Source organism: Passer montanus, unplaced genomic scaffold (assembly GCF_014805655.1).
Source record: "Passer montanus isolate IOZ18808 unplaced genomic scaffold, ASM1480565v1 scaffold53, whole genome shotgun sequence".
NCBI lineage: Eukaryota > Metazoa > Chordata > Aves > Passeriformes > Passeridae > Passer > Passer montanus.
Window position 1 is genome coordinate 7,070,255 of NW_024370263.1, and position 19,200 is coordinate 7,089,454.

Below are 19,200 nucleotides of genomic sequence, written 5' to 3' on the forward strand. Positions count from 1 at the left end.
GGGACAGGAGGGTCCCTGGCCCAGCTTTCTCCTGCAGCAGTGGCACAAGCAGCAGCCCACCACCACAGCGTGAGCTTGGGTTTACCAGGCTCAGAAGGATCAGGTGAAGGGGAAGGGAAACTCAAGCTTCTTCCCTTCACTAATTAAACCATTCCTGATTTTTGTGCTCCCTGTCCTGAGCTGCTGCCCAGGTTCTGTCTGACACCCGTGAGGATGTGCCTGCACAGCTCTGACATCCTGCTCACTGCAGCATCCCACACAGCAAACATTCCTCCCATCCAGACCAAGAATTTCACATATTTATTACAGTTCATATGACTAATATAGTCCAAAGAGACACTTCAGGTTAAAAAAAAATAAATCTGTAAAATACAATGGATAAAATTATCCAAACATTAATATTATAAAATAGCAGCTCAACAGCTGGCAGGACTTCTGGGAAAGCAGAACAACACCTGGTTTGCTTACAGAAAGATATCACTACAGTTGGTGAGTCCATCTGCTTCAGATTTCCAAGGAAACCCTTGGAAAGCTCCCAGAGCACCTTGGAGAGAAGGAGTCCATCAGTACCAGGGTCACAGGGCTACTGGTGGCCACTTCAGGGCGAGCTCCTGGTGCATGGCCTCGGGCAGCCACTGGCAGTAGGCTGAGAGCAGATCTGCAGGGGGAGAGGAGCAGCTACTGAGTTTGGCTGGGAAAATCTCCTGAGGGATCTCCCCCTGGGAGCCAGGAGCAGCAGCCACTGCTGGGATGGAGCTGGGATGTTTCCAGGAATCTCTGTGAGCCATCACTGCAGCACCTCGCTGCTGCTTCTGTCAAGGAATTCTTATCATCTGGCTGAAGGAAATCCATTTTACCAGGAAAAAAATTCAATATATCCATGGACAGTACCATCATAGTATGGGCATTTTAACTGTGGTTACAACTAGAGGAAAAAAAAATCTTAGAATACAAATAAATGTTGCTTTCTGAAGTGCTTTCTGTCATTTTTCACAAGAGCCAAGCACAGGGCATTACTGCTTCTGGTAAGAAAACAGGAAATATTTGGAGCTTAAGAAGTGAAATAGTCAATTTTTTGAAATTATAATTCAGTAGTGCTCGAGGTACCCCACTGACATGCCTGATGATCAGGCAAGCAGAACACTTACATTTAGGATTTTTCTTCCATGCAGCCACCAAGGCACCACGATTATCACAGTTCTCTTTAACTAGAGCCTGCAGGAGGGCTTCTGTCCTGGGCTGAAGTCTGAATCAGAGAAATGGAGAACAAAACCACGTTCATTAGCACAGCTCAGCAGAGGCAGCACACTCAGCTCACCTTCAGCAACCCCACATCTTTGGAAAAGGCTAAATACAGATGTGTAAACACAGCCTCTGCACACAGAAATGGCTGAAGAAAATTCACTGCCAGGGTTTTCTTCCCCCCACCACAACCCCCCGTGGCTAAAAGCAGCAGCAGTTGCTCTTGTGTCTCCCCTGCAGCTGCAGAGCTCGAGGCAAAGCAAAAAGGATTCCCCAGGGGCCAAGCTGAGCTCTGACCTGACTAAAACAGGAGAAAACTCGGTCATTGTAGGGCCCTCAGACAACATCTTCCCTAGATCACAATCTCCACCACCCTCCTCAGCACTGAATTTTTTAAGTTTAGAAAGGAAGTGAAAGGTGTTTGGTGGAGACAAGGACCTGAAGTTTGTTTTTAAGAACTTACTTGGACCATGTCTTCAGCATTATGAGGGGACTGGACAGCAGGCACTGGCTGTAAGAACTCAGCTTTTTAATGACCTGGAAGATTTGTTACAACAATTATGTAATGAATAAGGTAAATTAATTGTGTTATGATAACAACCATCAATGAACTTGTGCTGCTGCAGATTTCCATGCCATATTCTCCATCACCATTTCCTCCCATCCCTGTGTCCATAATCTTGTTCTGACTTCTTGGACAATTCTTCTGTCTTGGGGTGGACAAAGACAGAGCTTTTAGCTTTTTTTTACTTTGCAAAAAGAGGAGTTAAATTTGGGGGTGTGTTTTATTGAAATACTGATTTTTTTCATGCTTATTTTGTGTTTTCAAGATCCCTTCCCACCTCATCAACCACAACAAACTCCTCCACCCACCAGCAAGTGATGAGGAATGGGGAGGCACCAAAAATGAAGCCATAAGGTTCATCTCCTCCAAAATCTGGGCTAGAAGCTGACTGCTAACCTGAGGGAAATGGTGCAGCTGGGGCCCACTCACCTTCCCCTCCAGCAGGAACCTGGCAAAGTGTTTGTAGCGATCGATTCCCGCGGGGAAATCAACTTCCACAGCAGGGAGCTGCCAGCCCACCCGGTCTGGAAACAACAAACAGCCCAGGTCTGCCCCATGCTCCCAGGAGGGCACACCTCCAGGCAGGGGGACAACACAGGCGCCAGGAGAAGGGGGCAATGCAGCCACGATATTTTCTGGAAAACCCTTTTGCCAGGATTTTTCTCCTGAGGAGCCTCAAGAAAGAAATGTAAATAATAATTATATCTGCTGCTGTGGAATGCAGCAGGTGCAGCTGGGACTGGTGCATGTTGGTTGATTAATGGTTGATTAATCTGGGACTGGTGCATGTTGGTTGTTTCTAATTAATGGCCACTCGCAGTCAGCTGGCTTGGACTCTCTGGGAGACAGGAGCTTTTGTTATCATTCCTCTCCTGTCCTTTCCAGCCTTTCTCTATTTTTTTAGTACAGTTTTAATATATAATTTTAATATAATACATATCATAATATAATAAATTAGCCTTCTGAAACATGGAGCCAAGATTCTCATCTCTTCACTTGTCCTGGCACCACAGGGGAGGACACTGCCAGCCCCAGCCAGCCTCCACAGTGCCCATTCCAGGGGGAAATGCCAATATTTAAATGCTACAAAGCCCGTGGAGGTGCTCAGAGCCCCTCCTGGCCCTTCCTGTGGGGCAGGGCAGCTCCTGAGGGGCACTTACAGAAGACACTGGGTCTGTGGCAGCGAACCCGGCCCGTGCCAGGGCAGTAGGAGGGAGGGGGGCTCTCCAGAGGCTTCCCAAAGTGGCAGTAGGGTGGCAGCAGGGCAGGGATCCACTCGGGCTCCACTGCAGACACACCTGAGGAGGAGAGAAAACACACCTGGATGCAGGTTTGCTGCCAAGGGCCACAGCTCACTGGCAGCCCCGGGGGTACAGGGCACGGTCAGGGTCTCATCTCCACAGATTTACTTGTCCCTCATTTTTTTCAGACTTTTTAGGTTGTAAAAATCTGTTCAGAGATCAGCAGCAGGCAGCTGTGGTTGGCAGGGCTGGGGCAAAGGAGCTATTTCAGCAGCTGAGCTTTGCTCCAGCCAATTCTGCCAGATAAATTAAAAAAAAGGCCAATTTATCTCCTGATCCAGATCTAGGAAGCCTTAAGGATCCAAATCCCAGCAGTCACAACCACTCAGAAAGGCCAGCACAGGGGGAAACACTGCCAAGGCACTTGTGAGCTCCTCACCTTTCATGTACAGCTTTGAAGTCTCAACAATCTCTTGATACACCACAAACTCTGGGAGCTCTTTGAACAGGACTGAGCTGGGGTGGATGAACACTGGGTCCTCCAGGAGTGCAGTCTGGAAGGAGGCACAGAGATTGAAGCAGTTACTGACAATCCAATTTCCTCACTGCACCTCATTTCAGTCTCTCTCAGAGGTACATTTTTAAGCTTTCCTGAAATTATGGAGATTTTTAATAACCCCATCATTTTCTGCTTCACCTTCTCTGGAGACACCAAGCATTCACAAGATGAACTAATGGTACTTCTTACCTCTTTTACAACATTTCCTACCTGAACACCAGGAAATGGCAACACTGCAAACTTCAGTTCCAGAGAGAGAAGTTGCAGGAAGGCAGCCCAGGCATCCTCAGTGCTGCAGCCAGCCAGAAGCCTGGCTTTGCACAGCAGCACCTTTCTGCCACGCAGGGCAGCAGGAACTGTGCCCACCCACGCTGCTCACCTTGTAGGCATTTTTCCACTTGTCATCCAGCAGCTCCTCTGCCTGAACCCTCCGGGCAAGGTGATCCCCCAGCCCGGCCAGCACAATCTGCCTCAGGTAGGTGACCTGAGCTTCTGTTGGGGGCTTCATCTTGGGGTCAACGTAGAGCCCAGCATCCCTGCAGACCGAGTTCACTGCGGGGAAACCAGGGCGGGGAGGATGCAGCAGGACAGGAACCAGCTCTGTGGGGGTGTGCCAGCCCCAGCAGAGAGCCAGCAGAGCAGCTCCCCCAGCCCCTCACCTGCAGTGGTCAGCTGCCCGCGGAGGCGCCGGATCTCCAGCATGGCTTTGTGCCGCAGCCCGTGCTGCTCGCAGAACTCCCGGCTGCTGCCAGCAAACTCGCAGGCCCCCACTGCTCCTGCAGTGGACAGGAGGGTTTAATTAGGAGAGCTGATCAGCCCACAGGGGACAGCACTGCCCCAGGCAATGTGGCATTCCAGGGTTTCTGTTGTATCGTGGGGTGCCCCGATGAAGGGAGGAACGATGAATCTGACTCCATGTTCTCAGAAGGAGAATTTATTATAAGATACTATATTAAAGAATGCTATACTAAAGAATACAGAAAGGATACCTACAGAATGCTAAAAAGATAATGAAAACTGGTGACTCTCTCCAGAGCCCTGACACAGCTTGGCACTGTGAAATTTTTAAGCTTTCCTGAAGTGATGGAGGTTTTTAATAACCCCATCATTTTCTGCTTCACCTTCTCTGGAGACACCAAGCATTCACAAGATGAACTAATGGTACTTCTTACCTCTTTTACAACATCAGTTCTCTTCACAGAGAGCAGCAGGCACAAGTTTCCCAAGGATTTTTCCTAGAGAAGGCAGTGAGAACCTCAGAGAAGGAGAGAAACCAATTCTTATCTCTATTCACTGCTCCTGTTGTCTGGCACATGTGGAATGTGTTATGGATATTGTTTACCTGAAGAAAATTAATTTGTTAATTAGACATGGGTGAAAGCTGTTCTGAGTGACTGGCCCATCACTCAAAGCTGTGTCCTGGCTGTCTCAGACACTCATGGGTATTTCTTTAGTATTCTTTAGTGCAGTATCTTTTTAGTATGTAACATAATATAGCACTAGTGTAATATAGAGAGCAGTGCTGAGCTCAGCCCTGCAGCACTGTGGTGCAGTTCTCCTCACAGAGAGCAGCAGGCACAAGTACACATCACAGAACAAGGGAATGGCACAGGGAATCAGGCTCTGTACCCAATCTCTATTCACTGCTCCTGTTGTCTGGCACATGTGGAATGTGTTATGGATATTGTTTACCTGAAGAAAATTAATTTGTTAATTAGACATGGGTGAAAGCTGTTCTGAGTGACTGGCCCATCACTCAAAGCTGTGTCCTGGCTGTCTCAGACACTCATGGGTATTTCTTTAGTATTCTTTAGTGCAGTATCTTTTTAGTATGTAACATAATATAGCACTAGTGTAATATAGTTAATAAAGCATTTGTTCAGCCTTTCTGAATCATGGAGTCAGAGCACGTTATTGCTGTGAGGGGTCACCTGCATGGATACAGCACAAGGGAGCCTCTGGCAGTGCCAGGCTGAGGGCTCAGGGTGACAGGAGGAGGACAGAACCAGGGGAATGGCACAGGAATCAGGCTCTGCACCCATCACAGAATCAGGGGAATGGCACAGGGAATCACAGAACCAGGGGAATGGCACAGGGAAGCAGGCTCTGTACCCATCACAGAACCAGGGGAATGGCACAGGGAATCACAGAACCAGGGGAACATGCAGGGAAGCAGGCTCTGTACCTAACATCACCATCAGGTCCCCCAGCTTCTGCATCGGGCCCTGCCCAGCCCAGACCTTCTGCATCTGCAGAAACTTGGCTCTCCTCCCCTTCAGCTGGGCTGCCTCCTCCTCGCTGCCTGCTGGCCTGCAGGGAACACAGAGCAGCACTGTGAGAGCTGTGCTCCAGGCACAGGGCACGGGGTGACAGGGACACAGGCGGGCTCAGCCACTCACCTGTCCAGCTCCTCAAAGAGCTCCCTGACAGTCATGGCAGACACGATGGTGATGGTGTAGGGCAGGCAGTCGTGCTGCCTGCTCAAGGCCAGCATCTTGGCGTAGCGGGGGGCCACAGGGAAAGTGGCCATGACTCTGCCCAGGGCACTGATGGGGCAGCTCAGCTTCGCTGCCAGCTGCTGCTTCAGCCTGGCCAGGGGACAGACAGCTCAGGTAGTGAGGTAGGTTTGATTAAGAACAAGTTTGTGCTCCCCGTTCTGGCAGCCCAATTCATTGGAGGTGTTTTCTCAGGTTTTGGTGTGTGATGGTGCCAAAAGCAGGGGGAAAGATTCCTCTTCCTCCCACAGCTCCCAGCAGCCCTGCTGGGGCTCCCAGCACAGTGTTTCCCTGCCCAAACACACCCAGGGCCATGGAACAAGCAGAGGGGAAGCAGACTGAGCTGGTGGCAGTTTCTGAGCCAAAGGACATCCCTGGCTGTGGGGTGCAACGGGAGCAGCACAGCAGAGCCCACAGTGCAGGACATCAGTGGGGGAGCACAGGCATTACCTTCCTGTCATGGGGGGCTCCTTTAAGGCACCCAGGGCTATCAGCAGCTCCTCAGCTGCTGCCAGAGCTTCCGTGGGAGGAGGTGTTGGGAATGGGAAGTTGATGACCTAGGGAAACAAGAGCAAAGCCCCTCAGTTCTCCACTGACCCTGGAAAACAGGCTGGACACAGCAAGGAGCTCTGCAAGGGAGTGAAATCCTCCCCTCTGGCTACCTGGGCCAAAGCAAAACATCCAGGATGCCTGCCAGGAGTGAAAGGAAAGGAGACATAATGGCAGGAAATGCTTGGAACAAAACCAGGAGGGAACAGGAAGAGCAGAATCACCCTGAGCTGGCACTGAGTGCAGGCACGCCCAGGCAAGGCTGCTGGAAGGTCTGAACTCAAGTGTTGTGCTTTCTGAAAGCTCCAGTATCTCCAAAACACAGACCCAGGGCTTTTTTTAACCTCTAAGAATATAAGAAAGCATTTACTGCCTGAACAAACATGTCTGTTAAGGCCCAGTGGAATTCAGAGCAGCTCCTGCAATGTGCAGGACCAAAATGGACTCAGGATCTGAATTTCTGCCACAAGGCACAGCTTCAAGCAGTGACAATAAAACACATTTCTGTAACATTTCCTGTTTGTTTCTGGCTCCTAAGGGCAACCACTTTAAAGGGTGCTGTGGTACAAAGCCCTTTCCAGCTCACCTTTTCTATATTTAATGCCTTCATTTGCAGAATCAGGTCTTCCACTGGTCGCTTTGTTATTTCTGGAGCAGAAAATTTCTCAAAGTCCATGAAAACTGCTGAGGAGTATAACCTAGTGGACCAGAAGTGTTACAGAAGGGTAAACTTAAAAGAAATCTTAACCCAAAGGATATGCAGGAAAAATTAGTAAGGGATTAAAAAAGGGCAACTGTGGATAATATTTACATCATCCTATCATTATTTACAGGTTGGGGCATTTGCCTTATTCACAAGTTAACTTGGCTGAGAGTTAAATCCACCTGGCCATGGTAAAATCTAACCCAGCCATGAAAATAAGAATTTTCAGCAAGAGAAGTGCCCCTGAGCAGCCAAACCCAAACCAGTGATGTGGCAATCACACATCCTCTGAGCAGAGACATAGCTCTCTCCCAGGATTTTCCTGGGAAGCTGTGAGACAGTTCAGAGAAGAGAAAGAGAAACAATTCTTGTCTCCATTTGCTGCACCTGTTGCTCTGCACATGAGGAATGTGTTATGGAGATTGTTTACCAAAGGGTGCTTTCTTAATTGGACACTGGATCATGTTTGGATTGATTGACAATTAAGTTAAAGCTGTATCAGACAGTCTGTAAGGGTCACGAGTTTCTTCACAGCATAGTATAATATTATTGTATTTATGGGGTGCCCCAGTGAAGGGAGGAATGATGAATCTGACTCCATGTTCTCAGAAGGTTAATTTATAATTTTATAATACTATATTATATTAAAGAATGCTATATTAAACTATACTAAAGAATACAGAAAGGATATTTACTGAATGCTAAAAAAATAATAATGAGAACTCGTGACTCTCTCCAGAGTCCTGACACAGCTTGGCCCTGACTGGCCAAAGAGTGAAAACAACTCACAGCAGAATCTAATGAAACAATCTCCAACCACATTCCAAAGGAGCAAAACACAGAAGAAGCAAATCAGATAATTATTGTTTTCCTTTTTCTCTGAGGCTTCTCAGCTTCCCAGGAGAAAAATCCTGGGCAAAAGCATTTTCCAGAAAAAGTGAATGCCACATAATATAGCATAGCTTAGCAAGGCAATGGATCAGCCTTCTGCAATCATGGAGTCCATGCTAATTACTCCCATACCCAAACCAGTACCACCAGTGCCAGCTCTCACTTGGCTTCGCCTTGAACTGGAACAGAGACACCCCAGAGCACTGTGGGCAGCAGGGGATGGGGCACTGGGTGTGGGGTGATGCCACATGCCCAGGGAGAGCCCCAAGCTGAGGTTTCCCTGTCCCTGACCTGCAGCAGTGGCCATGGGACGATGTCACTGAGGTTTCCCTGTCCTGACCTGTAGCAGGGCCACAGAATGATGCCAAACCCCCAGGCAGCCCCCATGCTGAGGTTTCCCTGTCCCTGACCTGCAGCAGTGGGTGTGGGATGATGCCAAACCCCCAGGGAGAGCCCCAGGCTGTGCTTTCCCTGTCCCTGACCTGTGGCAGTGGCCATGGGACGATGCCAATCCCCAATCCCCAGGCTGAGGTGTCCCTGACCTGCAGCAGTGGGTGTGGGATGATGCCAAACCCCCAGGCTGAAGGTTTCCCTGTCCCTGACCTGTAGCAGTGGCCGGGCTCGGTGCGGCCGGCGCGGCCGGCGCGTTGGTCGGCCGAGGCCTGGGAGATCCAGGTGACCCTGAAGGACGAGACCCCCGTGATCCTGTCGTAGCAGCGCCGCTTCACCTTGCCACAATCCACCACGTACTTGATGCCAGGGATGGTCAGCGACGTCTCAGCCACGTTGGTGGCCACCACGCAGAGCCTGGTGCCAGCAGGAGGAGGCCGGAACACCTGCAGGAGACAGAGGGGCATGGGAGTGGCAGGGAAGGGGCAAGGAAAGGGGCAGGGAAGTGCCAGGGATGGTCAGCGACGTCTCAGCCACGTTGGTGGCCACCACGCAGAGCCTGGTGCCAGCAGGAGGAGGCCGGAACACCTGCAGGAGACAGAGGGGCATGGGAGGAAGAAAGGGGCAGGGAAGAAAGGGGCAGGGAAGAAAGGGGCAGGCTTGGTCCTGGGTGGGCTGCAAAGGCATGGCAGTGTATGTGGCACTGCAAGGGGCATGCAGGAGTCAGAGCACAGACCCAACCCCGTGTCTCCAGCCCTGAAGGTCTTTGTCCAGCTGGGTTAAGGCTCAGGTGTGGCCCCAGGGCTGCAGTGGGGCACACACCAGCACTGAGTGGTGTTCAGACACTGCTGCTGCCTCCAGGACAGCAGGGAGCACAGGGATCTGTTCGAGCTGCCTGCTGGCAGCAGCATCTCCACGTGCCCAGGGCCAGGATGGATTCAGAGATCCTGCAGGGCCTCAGACCATCTCTCCCACCCTGTGAGCCCAGCCCAAGCCAGGCTTGCCCCAGTCCCACCCCAACCTGCCCACTGGGCCATTCAAGCTGTCACAGTCCAAGATGGGAATTTTATCTCACTTGTGACCTCAGACAATGATCATTCTCATCTGTGAGATCTCCTGCTCACTGTGACAATAAATCCTTTACCTTTGCCTGCTTCTCTGGTGCCAGCAAGGAGTAGAGTGGGAGCACATACAGGGGCAGGGATGAATCAGATTTCTCATCTGTGGGGAAACAAAGCAACACTGCTCAGTCCAGCTTCAGGCTTAGTCCCAGCAACATCTGCACAAACACCACTAAAACCAGGAAAGCAACTGGTACAAACTGGTGCCAGTAACTGGGACTGGAGCTGGAAAAGCTGAACAGCTTTGCCATGGCCTGGGGCTGCTCTGGGGGCACAGCTCAGCACAGGACAAACAACTCAAGTCACTCATTGCACAGGAGACAGGGATTCCTTCTTTCACAAGTGCCAAACCTTCTTCTGAATCTCCATCTCCTAAATCCAGGTCAAGATCAGAGCCTGCAGCATCATCATCACTGTCAATGTCTCTGTCCTCATCTCCTTCATCCACTGGTAACACAGAGTAATTGTTCAGATCAATTTTGGGGAGAGTCTGAGAAAGAGAGGGAAGATGAAAGCAGCCCATTAAGAGGGGGACACAAGCAGCACTTTGCATTGCTTTGGAAGCAAAGCTGAGACAAAGACTCACATTTCTTAGGCCTTCTCAGGTGCAAAATAAAGTATTTCCTAATTAGACTTTTTTTTTTATTAAATTGGAGGCATTCCAAAAGCATACAATGCCAAATCCCATTCCATCTCAATATATTGTCATTTATTATAACTCTTAGAGAGAACTGGCCTCCTAATCCAGATATGTCTAACAAAAGTTCCAAAGTTTCTGTGAACATGGGTTAGTCTTAGAATTTCATCTCCCTGTCAAACCCAGTCCAAATTTTGGGTAACAAATGGTGAGATGAGGAGCAGCCCTGGTGCCAGCAAGTCTGGAGCTCCCTCCATTCAAGTTTTAGTGGTCAGTACTCAATCTAAATTAATTTCCTTCCCATAACACCCAGAGTTTCAGCACTCTGCAGCACTGAGGGGACACCTGTGGGCTGCAGGGCTTCAGGTGAGAGGCACAGCCACACAGCAGTGCTGCCTGCAGCCATTCCCTGCTGCCTCCTGGAGGAACTCTACCCATCACACATTACCAGAACTCTCCTCCGCTTCCTTGAGTTCTTCAATTTCCTGATTTCTTCCACGGAGTCTTCTTTGTCATCCTCTCCTCCTGAAAAACAGCAGTGGAACAGCTGTCAGCTGAGCAAGCTTTCCTCTTGGAAAAGGTGGGAGAAGCAAACTGAAGGCAGAGGGGAACTGGAAGGGATCTTAACCAAACTCAAACCAGCACAGAATTTAACATCAGTCATGACAATCACCCACAACAGAAGTTCACATTTGCAGATGCAAAGCAAGCTCACTTCTCAGCAGGATAAATCTGAAGTTGAACAGCTTCTACAGCATTACCTGCAGTGTTGTTTTTTAGGTATGGGAATGCTTTCCTTAATCTTCTACACAGAGAGTGAACTTCTGCCTGTCCTGTTAAAAACACCAAAATCCCACCTGCAAGGGGAAAAAAAAAAGATAAAAAAATCCAATAACAACCCCCAAAACTTTGGACATATTCAATCTGAGAGGTTCTCAGCAGTGAATTCTCTCACCTGCAGGCAGCATCCGATGGATTTTACAGACTTTCCTGAAGCACTCCCCACTGTAATCATCCAGGGGGGTTTTCTTGTTAAAATGAACAGTTACAGGGAACTGCCTTGCATCAACCTGCAGAGCAAACACCAAATAAAGATAGTTATAGAAATAAAGGGTTTGTTTGCTGTCATAACCCCACACAATCATTACAGAGCTCATGGGACAGCCAGAAAAGCTCACCCTGCATTTCTGTTCACCTCCAGGGTTTGGCACCCTACAAAACACCAAGCCCACAGAAATTACTGGTGCTGTCTGCTCCACCATAAAACCATGCTAGAAACCAAAGCTTTCCCCCCTTTCACATCATCAGCTCAGATTGAGGCTTTCTACTTCCCCTGAACCACAAGTTAAAGAGTTTCTCAAGATAATCAGATTCTGCCAGGGTGGTTTTCTGATAAAGGTGGAAAGAAAAACACCAAGTCCCAAAAGAAACAATAGCCTAAACTAAATGACTGTTTTTAAATCGGTTATCTGAAAGACTTTAGCACCAACTGGAAAGATTAGAGTGCCCCTGTTTGTCCCTGGTTTTCCAGAGGCTGCCTGGCTGTGTCTCAGCTCCCAGGGAGGGGACAGTACCTGGATGACAGGAGGTGTGACAGAGAACAGCCTGGTGTTGGCAGTGAAATCCTCCACTCGCAGCGTCGCCGACATGATGATCAGCTTCAGGGGCAGCCCCTTCTGCAGGGACACACATCTGTCACCCTGTGCCCACAGCTCCTCCCCAGCACTGCTGCTGCCCAGTGCTGCAATCAACACCTTGCTTTCCTTCCCCCAGGCTGCTGGAGTTCAATTATCTGCACTGCAAGTCTCAGATTAACTGGATTCTGCCTGAAAAGTCACCTCTTGCTACTGATCTGTGCTATTTGCCCCTTGGTGCAAGCTCTGTGCTTCTTCAATCATACAGAAAGAGAAATGTGTTAACTGAGTGGTATTTCTGTCAGATTTCCTTGGAATTCCACATCACAGAGCCTCTTCTTGTGGAACATCCCCTCCCTGGCACAGCCATGTCCAGAGCAGGGGCCCTGCCCCTCTTGATGCTCTGTGCAGGCTGACCTAGAGCAGAGACTAGATGGAGTTACAGAATAAAGTAGGGGTTTATTAAAAGGATCTCCTCCATGGATCCACCTTGGGCAACACAAGAGCCCAGCCAGGGCTGCACCCAAGATGAACAAAAATTGGTCCCAAAATGAACCCAAGGTGAACCAAAATGGTCCCAAAATGAACCCAAGATGGACCAAAGTGGTCCCAAAATGAACCCAAGAGGGACCACAATGGTCCCAAAATGCATGACTACTCATGGGGTCTCCCCCTTTTATAAGTTCTGCTCCATGTGCACATTGCAGTTCAGTGTCCAATCCCACTGCAGCCCCTGCAGTCCCATCCTTGTTTTTCTCTCTGCAGCCCACGGGGTTTGTGCTCTTGGGCTGAGATTTGGATCATTTGTCCTTGGTGCCCAGCTGGAGCAGGAATTGTTTTGTCTCCCTGCTCTGTGCACAGTGGCCACCATGCCCTGATTTAAAGCCCAGACCCACGCACTAAAGCAGCACAGAATGTGAAAATAGAAGAGCTAAACCTGAGGCACCCCTCTCACCTTCTGCCGGAGGGGCACGATGCGGGACAAGAGGCCTATCAGGATGTCTGTGTACATGCTCCTCTCGTGGGCCTCGTCAATGATGATGACTTTGTACTTGGAAAGCAGAAAGTCCTGGGGAGGGAGATGGATTTCAGCACAGGAGGCCTCAGCAGGGATAGCTGAGCCAGGACACCCCACAGCTGCACAAGCTCTGACCCCATCCCCAGCTCTGTTTCTCACTCAGTTTAATGCACTCGCCCTACACAAAGCAGACTGGCTCCCAAGCCTCTTCTTGCTCTCATTTCCCCCACCAAGATAAGCTAATGTTTAGGGATTTGGGCAGGAATATCAAGGGTAGAGATTAAATAAATCTCTGGTGCTGAAAGGGATTCTGATTTGAAAGACTGGCAACAAGTCCACATTGGCCTCTCTTCCCAGCTATGCAAAAAAAAATCCCTTTTTATAACACTGAGGAGAGCAAGTTACCTTCTGAATCTCTTTGAGCAGCACTCCATCCGTCATGAACTTGATCTGGGTTTCATCCGTAACGTTCCCTTCGTAGCGGATTTGATAGGAAACCACTCTGTGGGAAACGCCAGGGCAGCCCCAGGGAAAAGCACAAAGCCGTGTCACCCACACAGCACCTCAGTGCCACCTGCCAGCAAGGTCCCAAGCCCTCCTGAAGCTCACCTGTGGGACAGGTTCATCTCCTTGGCGACCCTCTGGGACATGGACACGGCGGCCACGCGCCGGGGCTCCGTGATCCCGATGGCGCCGCCAGAGCTGACAGGTGAGGGAAGGAAAAGGAGGAATTGTTTTCATTACACAGAGCAGCAGCCCCGAAAATGACAACAGGATTTCTCACTGATGGCTCTAGATTAATGGCATCAGTCACACAGCCTCAGTCTTAGCTGTAGTTGGAATAAAAACACAGACAGGAAGCTTTGGGATTCCCTTCTGTTATACCTGTGCAGATCTGAAGATGCATGGATTACAGTCAAGTTTTTCCCAAAATGCTGTCTCTGCAGTTCCATTTGCTGCATATAAAATCCAACTCCTACCTGGCATATCCAGCTTCGTAGAGGAACTGAGGCACTTGGGTGGTTTTGCCACTCCCTGTCTCTCCACATATGATCACAACGGGATTCTCATTAATGGCTTCCATGACCACTTGCTCTTCAGCAAGGATGGGAAGCTTCAGTCTTGCCTCCTAAACAATGTATAAAACACGTATTTCAGTTGTGTTGTTTCTCCATCCTTTTTTGTTTTCCTCAGGATTGAAACCTGTTACCTTCCTCAGACCATAAAACCCACAACAGGAATTCTGCAAGCCCGTGACTCAGGAATCTCTAAACCAGCTCATACCACACGAGCATGGCTGAGAACCAGAGCCACCAGAGCAGCTTCCCAGCAAGCAGAGGGCAAGCCCTGCACTTCAATTTGTGAAACTTCAGAGTCCCTTGAGTTTCTTAATACAGCACTTCAAGGGAAAACTCATTTCACAACTGCCTCATCTGCTGAGGCTCTTGTGGAGCTTTTCTGTTTCTGCACGATGCCCTGCCCACACCAAATGGGACAAAACCATCCAGGATATGGTACAAAACAGAGAGCTGAAAGGGACTTCAGGTGTGGAGCTTTTCTGTTTCTGCACGATGCCCTGCCCACACCAAATGGGACAAAACCATCCTGCAGAGCTAAAAGGGACTTCAGAAAACTTTCCAGCAAAGGACTGTTGATAGATTCTGTATGTGAAGCTAAAGAGAAATGCTAATACCCTGAAACAAGGCGAGTTTTCCTGCTGCTGGAGCAGAGCTGAGTGCACCCAGCTGCTGGAACCCTCCTCCCCACCCCTCTGACAAGCCCCGTGCTGTTCAGAGCCTCACCTGGATCTCAGGAGTCCTGTGCACAGGGATGAACACTGCAGGCTTGCAGGGAGCCCTGCTGGGGGCTGCCTGGGGAGCTGGGGCTCTGGGAGCAGCTGCAGGCTGCTCAGCCCCTGCCTGCCCCACTCCTCCCTCTGCCTCCCCAGCAGCATTCACAGCACTGGCTGGGGAATGCTCAGTGTCTTCTTTCTGCTCTTCCTCCTCCTCCTCAGAGCTGCTGGGCTCCTCCTCAGGCTCTGATTCTGACCCTGAGCTGTGCCTTCTCTTGTTGGCACCGCTGACGCTCCTGATCCTTTCAGGGACATCAGTCCTTGGCTCCTGTGTCACCCTGGGAACAAAACATCCACCTGTGAACTGTGTTCTGGCACCTCAAAGCAGACATGACCTCCCCAAAAACCAGATCTCCACTCCTGGGGGTTTTCACAGCTCTGCCAGGTAAAGCCTTGCCTTTGGTGGATGGATTTATTGTATCTAAGCATTTCCTGTGCTGGGGTTTATCCATTTCTTCTGCAGGCATCTTTGCAGTTTAATCTACAAATGCAGCTCTTGATCAATCTACCTCTTGATAAATCTAGCAGCTATGGTCAACATCAGTAGATGTCTTCCAGCACAAGAAAATAAGTAAAATGTTTATCCACCAGTTTTGTAGTTTAGCACAGTTGCTAAAAGCCTGCAGATTGTGTCACCTCCTCATCCTCATCCACAGGAAAGACCAAGTAAATAACTATCCCATTATCAGACAAAAATAGCAAATTATTTAACTCCATCCATTCTGAAGAACCTGTTTGCACCAAGAAGAAGAAAAAAATCAAGGGAAAGCTCGGGATGCTGCTGTTCAAACGCAGTGACCAGTTGCAAGGGTTCCACCCAAAAACCCCCTCACCTTTTAGCCTGAAACATGCGCTCCCCCGTGCCCAGTTTGGAAGTGGTGTACAGCAGTTTCATTTCTGCCTCAGAAGCCTGCACCTCGTTCAGCTTGCTCAGCAGCTCAGCTCTCTGTTTGGGGAAAACAACCAAAATCAGTGCTTGCTTTGACCAGGGAAGGATTTCATTTCAAGATCTGCACTTGAGCATTCCAAGGTGTGCTCTGGCAAATCCTGCTGTAAAAGCTTCCTGCTGCTGCAGGGTCAGTCCTGCCTGGTGAAGATCTCAGCCCTGTACCACAGCAAAACACAGCAGTGAGCAGCTCAGCTGCACCCTAGGAACAGCAGCAAAGAACACAGATTGGAACTGAAGCACTGGAATGAGCCTGGAGCAATGGCAGCTCCTGTGGGACACAGCAGGGCAGGCACCACAGCTTGGAGCTGCCTCCAGAACCAGAGCTCCTCTGTCAAAGCATTGTTCAGACACTAACAGGACACTAACTTTGCCTGGAAAGCTTTTACAGAGACAGAAAAACTCTTATTTCCACCCTGAAAACAGACAACAAGCATTTCAGGAGCACTGACAGGCCCACGCTGGGGGGCAGGGAGGTTTGCTCCCAGCACCTGCTCCACAGAGAGCTTTTAAAATGCAAAACCATCCCAGCCTGCCAGTGATGGATCCACCCCTGCACACCTGGGCAGGGCAGGGCAGGACCTGGCCCACAAACCAGGAACCACTGCAGCCCTGAGCCTCTGGGAGGGCAGGCAGTGCCTCCCCCTGCAGCTGCCCTCAGCAGCCCCTGGGGGCACCTTTGGCAAATGCCCACCAAAATTTTGGGCATCTCTGCTCAAATGCCCAGAAAAATTTTGGGCATATTTGGGCAAATGCCCAGCAAAATTTTGGGCATCTCTGCTCAAATGCTCAGCAAAATTTTGGGCATCTTTGCCCAAATGCCCACCAAAATTTTGGACATCTTTGGGCAAATGCCCAGCAAAATTTTGGGCATCTTTGGGCAAATGCCCAGCAAAATTTTGGGCATCTTTGCCCAAATGCCCAGCAAAGGGGGACTGGTGTTGTAGCATCACCCTCAGCACCTGCACACCCCTGAGAGTCACATCTCAGACACCCCCTGACAGCTCAGCTCCCTCACCATCCTCATCATCCCCCCCTCCCCACACACCAACACCAAACCCTCATTTTAAGAGAATTTAAGATTTAAGAATTTAAGATTTAAGAAGCTGCTGTTGCCAGAAAGAGCAACACACCTGTTTTTTCTTTTCCTTCTGCTCCAAAACCTTCTGCAGGTTTTTCTTCTGTTTCTTGCTCAGGGGTTTCTTCTGCTGTTGCACAGCACAAGTGACTTTTTTCTTCTTGGCTTTTTTTGCTGGCAGGACCAGGGCATTACTCTCATCAATTCCCTTCAGCGTTGCAGCATCTGAGGGAAGGGTTTGGGTTATTCACCTGGGCCAGGTGGGTTATTTTCAGCACACTGCCCAGCAGGCTTATCAAGCACCAGGCCACATTTAGCTGCCTCAAACAAACACAACCCTCATGCCCAGCCAAAAAAAAAATAATCCTGCAGCATCAGCAAGGGCAAAAGACCTCGAAACTGGGCACTCAACAACCCTGAGCTTTCTATAGCCCTGAGGGCAATTCTCCAAGATTTATTGAACAATATTATGCAATTTTTGCCTTTTTACTCAATCCCCCAGGGTCAGGACACGGTGTGCCCTGGGGTGACTCCCCAGTGTCCTGCTTCACCCGGGCACCAGTGGATTTTAATACTGAAAAAAACCGTATTACTAGATTCTGAATAATAAAAATAGAATAACAAATGTATTCTTTTTTAAAGCAACGCCATATTTTTTTTTAAAGTTTGAGAAAGCGAATACTATATAAGAAGCATGTTTAATACGTTGAATAAAGGTGCTGTAATAAATAATGGAACCACTGATTCAGAAGGGAGCCAGGGACAGCCCCTGAGCTCCCTGGAGGCTCTCGCTGCTGAGACAGAGCTGTTAATGCACAGCCAGCGAGACCACGGAGCGAGGGCATGAATTCGGCTGGGAAAGACCCCCGAGCCCAGCCTGGCACCGAGCCCGGCCGGGCACCCAGCACCGCCAAGCACCCCGGCACGGAGGAGCGCCGCGGCTTTAAAAGTAACAATGCTTCCGATTGAAACGCGGTAAAAACCCGGCAGAGGCGGCAGCAGCTCCGGCCTCCGCAGCGCTGCGGGGCCCTTCAGCCCGAGCCCTCACGGGGAGCCCGGCCCGGCCCCCATCCCATCCCATCCCTTCCCTCCCACCCCACTCCCCAGCCCCTCAGCAGGCGCTCGCGGCTCAGTGCAAAGTCTCAGTAAACATTTATTCGAAGCTTTGCCACAATACCTTAGGCTGATTTGTGAACCTGGTCTACAAATGCTGAGCTACGGAGTACATGGTTTGGATGGTCCGATAAAGGAATAAATAAAGGCATGTAAAGCTCTGTAGAAAATAAGTCTGGTACAGCTGTAACTACTAAACAGGGTTACCAGTGGGATCTCGTGTGTGTCTAGGATCAGAAGTGAACTCACAGCATCTCTCCAGACCAAATCATTTTTACATAAACAATTGTACAAACTTAAACACTGTAATCATGAAACCTGATGCACAGAACAGGATGTGAAATCACCACCATCAGTGCCCACAACAAGTGCTACCACAGCAAATAGAACTTCTGAATAAAAGGAAAAGATCGGTTTTTACATGTGCTGCCATCACAGGTCGATGGAATTATCCAAAAAAGTTCAAAATACATGCGGATACAATAAAACCTTTTATTTTCCAACCCAGACAAAGAGAACTCATGGTCACTAGCTGCCAAATACGGATCAGTATGAGAGGCAAACCACACTTGAACACTTCCACACCACCGAAGAGCTAAGGTTGATACTGGTCATTTTCCACAGCGACGACGCAACGAGCCTCGAGAAGCACACCACGAAGGGAAGGACGGGCAGAAGCACAGCACGGAGCCACAGCAGGTTTGTACACTGCACCCTGACACCCAAACCACGGGGAAAGAGTCCCACTGCACAGGACACCGGGTATCTGCAGGGGTGTGCCCAGAGGAGCCCGAGGGGGAGAGCACGGCTCCAGAGGCTGGGCCCCACGGCAGGCAGCTGGAAACATCCAAAATGGGAAAAATCTGCAGGGTTCAAAGGCTGGGTCCCACTGCAGGCAGCTGGAAACATCCAAAATGGGAAAAATCTGCAGGGTTCAAAGGCTGGGTCCCACTGCAGGCAGCTGGAAACATCCAAAATGGGAGAAACACTGCAGGGCTCAAAGGCTGAGTCCTAAAGCAGGCAGGTGAAACCCTCAAGAGTAGGAAGAGCACTGCAGGGTTCCAAAACTGGGTCCCACAGCAGGCAGCTGAAAACCTTCAAGAATGGGAAAAACACTGCAGGGTTCCAAAGGCTGAGTCCTAAAGCAAGCAGGTGAAAACCTCAAG

The 19,200-nt window shown here is 49.8% G+C and overlaps 1 protein-coding gene across 2 annotated transcripts; it reads right to left on the reverse strand.

Annotated features, from left to right (window-relative positions):
• Positions 1 to 279: 279 nt before the first annotated feature.
• DHX37 (DEAH-box helicase 37) lies at positions 280 to 17,302 on the reverse strand. Of its 2 annotated transcripts, none has more exons than XM_039724817.1 (26): positions 16,982 to 17,302; positions 15,731 to 15,849; positions 14,848 to 15,175; positions 14,026 to 14,174; positions 13,655 to 13,747; positions 13,451 to 13,547; positions 12,983 to 13,096; positions 11,968 to 12,069; positions 11,349 to 11,463; positions 11,155 to 11,250; positions 10,842 to 10,918; positions 10,108 to 10,246; positions 9,780 to 9,856; positions 8,849 to 9,081; positions 7,238 to 7,349; positions 6,553 to 6,659; positions 6,007 to 6,195; positions 5,793 to 5,917; positions 4,267 to 4,383; positions 3,987 to 4,159; positions 3,488 to 3,602; positions 2,968 to 3,105; positions 2,237 to 2,331; positions 1,706 to 1,779; positions 1,149 to 1,246; positions 280 to 658 (listed from the first exon to the last, which is right to left on the reverse strand). In XM_039724817.1, the coding sequence occupies exons 2-26, from the start codon at positions 15,790 to 15,792 to the stop codon at positions 576 to 578; spliced, it is 3,108 nt and encodes a 1,035-aa protein (XP_039580751.1). In that variant the 5' UTR covers positions 15,793 to 15,849; positions 16,982 to 17,302; the 3' UTR covers positions 280 to 575. The 2 variants fall into 2 exon arrangements, with proteins under 2 accessions (XP_039580751.1, XP_039580750.1); XM_039724816.1 differs by having other exon boundaries at positions 15,731 to 15,843; positions 16,977 to 17,302.
• Positions 17,303 to 19,200: the final 1,898 nt, after the last annotated feature.

Excerpts from the sequence above, each read along its gene's own strand:
- DHX37 (XM_039724817.1), bottom strand. The coding sequence starts at position 15,792 with ATGAAACTGCTGTACACCACTTCCAAACTGGGCACGGGGGAGCGCATG. Across the intron at positions 13,748-14,025 it reads TACGAAGCTGGATATGCCAG|CTCTGGCGGCGCCATCGGGA; the intron begins GTAGGAGTTGGA and ends CTCACCTGTCAG. Across the intron at positions 10,919-11,154 it reads CCTAAAAAACAACACTGCAG|GAGGAGAGGATGACAAAGAA; the intron begins GTAATGCTGTAG and ends GCTGTTTTTCAG.